At 43.2% G+C, this 6,811-nt stretch overlaps 1 protein-coding gene across 1 annotated transcript in view; it reads right to left on the bottom strand.

The window, feature by feature from the left end:
• Positions 1-1,356: 1,356 nt before the first annotated feature.
• gatm (glycine amidinotransferase (L-arginine:glycine amidinotransferase)) overlaps positions 1,357-6,811 on the bottom strand; it is a 12,721-nt gene continuing 7,266 nt past the window's right edge. Inside the window, exons 4-9 of the mRNA XM_058387401.1 lie at positions 6,723-6,811; positions 5,915-6,052; positions 5,400-5,564; positions 4,945-5,008; positions 4,735-4,851; positions 1,357-2,687 (exon numbers count right to left, since the gene is read on the bottom strand). The exon at positions 6,723-6,811 is cut by the window's right edge and continues 102 nt beyond it. Of these exons, the coding sequence (XP_058243384.1) occupies positions 2,575-2,687; positions 4,735-4,851; positions 4,945-5,008; positions 5,400-5,564; positions 5,915-6,052; positions 6,723-6,811 (686 nt within the window). The 3' untranslated portion in view covers positions 1,357-2,574. The remainder of the gene's footprint in view (positions 2,688-4,734; positions 4,852-4,944; positions 5,009-5,399; positions 5,565-5,914; positions 6,053-6,722) is intronic.

Raw genomic sequence — 6,811 nt, 5'->3', positions numbered from 1 at the left:
TCTCCACTCTTTAATTCAGGTTCTCTTAACACAACTGGCTGTATATCTTCATATGACCACTAGAGGGCAGTAGAGGCTGCTAAAAGTGATCGTCTGTGTCACTTTACAGTATGTTCTGTGTTTTCTGTTGTCTCTTGTCCACTCACAGTTAAATCTTGTCATGGTGTGGTCAGAGAAATTGACAGAACCCACTGTGATGTAAGATGTAACTAGTTAAACACTAATAAATAACACCCACCACTGGCACCAGTTTGTGCAATTTTGTATGTAATGTCTCTATACATACACTATATTACCAAAAGTTTTGGGACGTCTGCCTTTACATGCACATGAATGTAATATGGAGTTGTCCCGCCCTTTACAGCTATAACAGCTTCAACTCTTCTGGGAAGGCTTTCCACAAGGTTTAGGAGTGTGTTTATGGGAATTTTTGACCATTCCTCTAGAAGCACATTTGTGAGGTCAGGCACTGATGTTGGACGAGAAGGTCTGGCTCACAGTCAGATAGAGAAGCGTGACTGGTCACTCCAGAGAACACATCTCTATGGTCCAGTGCCGGTCAGCTTCACACCACTGCATTTGACACTTTGCATTGCATTTGGTGATGTAAGGCTTGGATGCAGCTGCTCGGCCATGAAAACCTGTTCCCTGAAGCTCTCTACACACTGATCTCAAGCTAATCTGAAGGCCACTTGAAGTTTGGAGGTCTGTAGATATTTACTCTTGGTGACTTCTGTGCACTGTGTTCCTCAGCATGCTCTGACCCCAGATTGTGATTTTACCTGGTCTACCACTTCATGGCTGAGTTTCTGTTGTTATCAGTTGCTTCCACTATGTTATAACACCACTAACGGCTGAGTGTGGAATATTTAGTAGTGAGGTAATTTCACAAATGGACTTGATCACGACACGAATGGAAACCTATCACAGTACCACACTGGAATTCACTGAGCTCCTGAGAGAGACCCATTCTCTCACACGTGTGTAGAAGCAGTCTTCATGTCTAGGTGCTGGATTTTATACACCCGTGACCATGGAAGGTATTTGGAGGGGTGTCCCAAAACTTTTGGCTAAATAGTGTATTTAATGCGAAGTTGGATAAGATGCTTATAAGTTCTTCCACTTTTATATCAAACACATGAACCGATTGCATGAAGGAACCGAAGAATCATTGGACCGTGTGAAAAAGAACTAGTCCGAGGAAACATTCAACATTTATTCAAACTTATACAGCTAATTATTATATTCTGAATGATTATTAGCCTGCTATTACTATGCTAATTTATCTGGATTGCTCTGATTCAGTGGTGTTGTTGTTAACACGTCTGCTTAACACAAATAAAATGTAACCACACATCGATTTTAAACATTCTTTTAATGTTTTCTGCATCATGCATCAAGTCTTAATTGACAAACGTGGTTTTTTTAGATATTTATTTATTTATTTACATTTTTTTAAAATTGATATTAGTTCAAAATCTCTTACGTCAAAAGGCTCAGAGCAGCTACAAATGTTCCCCAGAAAACTGAGAATAATCCTTATCTATGAAGACAAAAGAGCAGCGAAGCGGCACAGAGTCAGCTCTGCTATTGAAGATGACAACACAGGCAGCAGGATATAAACCTCATCATTCACCTCTTTAGAATAACAGAAATGATGGGAGACAAGCAAAATAGATGCTGGAAAAAAATTTTGAGAGAAAAAAAAGAAACTAAAGAAATTTATCATGTATAAAAGATATTTACATCGTGTGGTTGTGTGAGATTCTGACTAGTGCCTGTGATGACCAGCAGGGGGAGACATACAGCCACAGTCCATCGTCTTCCTCTGGACTTTCACTCAGTGGCGTCTCTTCCTGCTGACCAGCAGAGTCACTGACCGGAAACTACTTCAACAACAGGTACAAAATTCATGTTAGAATTGTTTAAGAAAGAAAATCTCAATTATAAAAAGGAGGTAGTAATTTTTGTATATGTGTGTATATATATTTATATATATTTTAACTTCCTGGCCATGTTTGTTGTCTTGGTGATGCTGAGAGCAGAACTACCCTGAGCATTATGGGATGGCAGGGTGGAGTTTCCTACAGTAGTTACGACTCCTTCGGGACTGCGTAGAACAGAAAAGCTGTCTGATTTCAGTTCTTAAGATTTGACATTCATTTAAAAAGTTTTTACGCTTGGGCGTCGAACTGATCTGGAAATCAATCAACAAAATACAATTCAATTAACTGGAGCTTTCACAGTCCTGTGAGCCAGAAGGTTGTTGCAGTCGTTATTGAGATCATGAATGAGTGTCTGCTCTGTGTCTGCAGAAGCTTGGACATGCACAGCCCAGCTAAAATAAAAATAAATTAAAATTTAAATTAAGACTTTATTAACTGTTACAGCCAGGCCTAGACTTTGAAGTGAACTAAATGTCGATTTCCGTTCTATGTGTTATATATCAGTAGAAATTTGATGAGATTAAATTAAAAAGTTATCACCCTGAGACCTGACTGCAAACAGATTATTTACTCATCACTGCTTTGTGAAGGTGAACTCAATAAAAAACTGCGTAGATTTCTGGCAGGTTTAGTGGAAGTATGACTGCAGAGTTCCTCTGCGCCGGACGTCTGTGGTCCAGCAGTGGAAACCTCCACCCAGGGAGTTAGCATGACGAATGTTCACTTTAACCGTCTTGATACCTGTCAGAAAAACACACCAATTATTAAATAGTGTGACGTCTATACAAATGGCCTCCTAAAAGCTCCTAAGATTGTCTTCACATATTATTGTGTTACATCATGAAACCGAAATGGCCAAATGCTATGGGTCAACGCCTGGGAGAACCACCCTGACTGCAGTTCCAGCTACAATTCTTCTGGGATGTGTCAGATGGCACATCTGGAATTTTAGTCAGGTAGGATGGTGTCCACTAGTGAACAGCGGTGTTCCCACTGATTCACAGTGATACAATTAATAGTCTGGACTTTGCTGCCTGCCTTCAGCCCTGGCCAGTTTCCCAGTTCCTACTGATGCAAAGCATTTCCACAACACGATGCTAACACCACCAGAGTTTCAGTGTTCTCAGGGTGAAGAGCAGTGTTGGGTTTCTGCCAAACAACATAGCTAATCATGTTTAGAGTATGACTTTAGCAAAACTCCAAATGGCATACTCTATAACTCACCACATTTCCCTGAGGTCCAGCTGTGTGGAGATTGTGAATGAAGTTGTGGATAAGGCTGTGTTTGAGGTTGAGGCTGGGGTTGAAGTTGTGTTTGAGGTTGAGGTTAAGGCTGTGGTTGAGGTTATGATTGAGACTGTGGATGAGGTTGTGGATGAGGCTGTGGTTGTGGATGAGGCTTTGGATGAGGCTGTGGTTGCGATTGAGGTTGTGGATGCGGTTGTGGATGAGGCTGTGGTTGAGGCTGTGGATGAGGCTGTGGTTGCGATTGAGGTTGTGGTTGAGGTTGTGGATGAGGCTGTGGATGAGGCTGTGGTTGCGATTGAGGTTGTGGATGAGGCTGTGGTTGCGATTGAGGCTGTGGTTGAGGTTGTGGATGAGGCTGTGGATGAGGTTGTGGATGAGGCTGTGGATGAGGCTGTGGTTGCGATTGAGGTTGTGGATGAGGCTGTGGTTGCGATTGAGGTTGTGGTTGAGGTTGTGGATGAGGCTGTGGATGAGGTTGTGGATGAGGCTGTGGTTGAGGTTGTGGATGAGGCTGTGGATGAGGCTGTGGTTGCGATTGAGGTTGTGGATGAGGCTGTGGTTGCGATTGAGGTTGTGGTTGAGGTTGTGGATGAGGCTGTGGATGAGGCTGTGGTTGCGATTGAGGTTGTGGATGAGGTTGTGGATGAGGCTGTGGATGAGGTTGTGGATGAGGCTGTGGTTGAGGTTGTGGATGAGGCTGTGGATGAGGCTGTGGTTGCGATTGAGGTTGTGGATGAGGCTGTGGTTGCGATTGAGGCTGTGGTTGAGGTTGTGGATGAGGTTGTGGATGAGGCTGTGGATGAGGCTGTGGTTGCGATTGAGGCTGTGGATGAGGTTGTGGATGAGGTTGTGGATGAGGCTGTGGTTGAGGTTGTGGATGAGGCTGTGGTTGCGATTGAGGTTGTGGATGAGGCTGTGGTTGCGATTGAGGCTGTGGTTGAGGCTGTGGATGAGGTTGAAGCTTTGGTTGAGATTGTGGTTGTTCTGTAAACAGCTTCTCCCATCTGAGCTGTGGATCTCTCTAGCTCCTGCAGGGATCTCCTTGTCTTCCTATTTGTCTCCCCTCTGAACCTGCTCACTGGACAGTCTCCTCTTGGCAGGTAGTATCGTATTATTTATATTTTTAAGGATTTAAGAATTTTAAGGATTCAGTAACAGCATGTGGAATGTTTAAAGTTTGGGATAATTTTCATAACCAAACCCTGATTTGTCCTGGACTTGTTTCAATAGCTCTTTGGTCTTCATGGTGTGTTTTCATGTGTGTTCATGAACACAGCCAGGTTTCTTCCAGGAATAGGTTTGTTTATATTGAGATCAAGTGACACTTTAAACTCAGGTGTTCAGAATTAGTTAATTGTGTGACATTTTGCAGCTGGTTGCAGTGAGGTTAAAGAGGGTGAAGACTTGCGCAGTCACAGTGTATACGTTTCATAGGGTGGACTTATAGAGCAGAAGTGTGTTCACATTGAGGGTGTAGTACGCTAAAACCACTAAAAAGTGTGTCATATTGGTCACTCTGTAAGGGTTTCATAACACTTACCAAGATTTTCAAACATTTTTTGAATGGTAGTCTCATTAGCATCCACCATGACGCGCTTCTCGTCCAGCATCAGGACGTTCATGGACAACCACTTGGAGGACATCCAGAGTGGATGATCTGTGACACATCACATTGTGACATTACACTTTGAGACAGTAAGGTGTATGTAGTTTAGTAAATTTTATTGCTCTCTGTGAACATGAAACTCACCATCAGGAATTAAAGGTGTTGGTGGATGCACCACGGTCCAGCCGGCCTTCTTAAACATCTCGATCTGCTCAAGGACACAAGACACTTCACATCAGTGCTTAAAGGTAACTATAGAGCACCTTCATCATATCACCACAGTGTATTGTCAACCTGGGGGGTTAAAGGGGGGTGTTGTTTTTATTTATTGGGCTTTTGATCACCTTTTGATCCTGTATTTGTCTTTTTAGGGTGAAGGTTCATCACATTTCTGGATGAGGTTGACTTACATGTGCTACCATGTAGAAAACATCACTGTCACTGTGAGGTACCAGCTAACTCACCTGAATCAGGGGTAGGTAAATCTTAACTGTTGCTCAGGAACATTCTCTTTATCTTGAATCAGAATAACCTCCAGGGGTTTTAAAACCTAGTAAGCGGTCAGGCAGGTGCCCAGCAAGAGGGTGTGTGTCACTCACCTGACGGCATGGTCTGTCTGGGTTGGACAGCACCAGCCCGGGTCCAATGATGTTAAAGGTGGCGTCAATGTGCATGGGGTTTGGATCCTTAAATGAGATAGTGTGTACTTTGTAGGTGGGAGCGAGGTGACGCTTCATCCACTCGATTCCCATGAAGTTAGTGACCTGTAAGCAGGTGCAAGCATTATTATAGTCTGTTCTCTGAGAAAATGGAACTAAGTAAAACTTCTACAATTGAAAGCTTGAGCTAATGGAACACAGTGTCACTATGAAGTCAACACTAGAGCACGCTTCCTTGTGGAAAATTCAGGAAAATGTCATGTGGAGACTTCTCTGCATGCTGTAACTGTAGCAGCTGGCCACTGGTCAAGCCTGGGATTGGTTGGTTACAGACGAGGCATGTTTAAGCTAGTTCATTCAGAGATCGGTCCTCACAGTCACGTCTGCTGAGGTGGTTAGGAGGTTAATGATGCTAACACACATTCTCTACATCTAGTCGTGTGTGTGTGTGTCACCTGGCTCCTCTGCACAAACAGATCTGTTCCGGCTCGGATAAAATCGGCAGCGTCAAAACATGGCTCATATTCCGTGGTGACAAACTTCCCCTCTGCAGCCAGCTTGTGTCTGTCCTCTACTGTACGGATTGGGTAATCCTACACACACATACACACACTTTCATTACTATACAGGGTGACCACTAGAGGGAGTACTATGCAAAAGTTCTAAACCCACATGACTTCAAAGTGTTCATTCTAACAGCTGAATGTGTAGAGAGCTATTAAACCATCTGGCTGTTGGTGCCCCACCCTGACCACGACCCAGAACCCGACCCAGAACCCAAGAGAACCCAGGAGCAAGGTAGATTTCACAAGTTCTAGATAGAAATATGCTAAAGATTAACAAAAAAACCTGTTGTTTTCTGCACTGTTTTGGAGTTGGATTTTTTTTGTCTGAAATGCAAGTAAAAGAATAATCTTTACTGGGATATAACCAGCAGGTGAAAAACAGACTCATTATCAAACATGAGGCAGTGAGGAAGTGTGAAAAAGAGACGGATAAAGAGGCAGGGGTGATAAGTGAGAGAGTTTTGCTGAGTAAGAATGACCTTGATTTAGAACAAACACACTGAACACCCTGGAATATTCACACTAACACACACTGCTCCAGAGAACAGCACTAATAATAACAATCTCACTCTACAGAGACATATTTCATACAGCTAACACACATCAGCTATAACTGTGATGAACAACTTTAAGAAAACAAGTACACTCAACCAACTGTGTGTGTGTGTGTGTGTGTGTGTGTGCGTGGTGGAGAGACCTGATCGTATAGCTCATCTGCCATGGTGGGTTTGGGTGCAGTGGTCCACTTTGCTCCTTGTCTAAAGTACTCTTTAATGAGTGGCCTGT

The sequence above is a fragment of the Hemibagrus wyckioides genome, linkage group LG04, assembly GCF_019097595.1.
Source record: "Hemibagrus wyckioides isolate EC202008001 linkage group LG04, SWU_Hwy_1.0, whole genome shotgun sequence".
Classification (NCBI taxonomy): domain Eukaryota; kingdom Metazoa; phylum Chordata; class Actinopteri; order Siluriformes; family Bagridae; genus Hemibagrus; species Hemibagrus wyckioides.
Note: the sequence above shows the minus strand (reverse complement) of the source record. Positions and strands in the feature narration are given on the sequence as shown.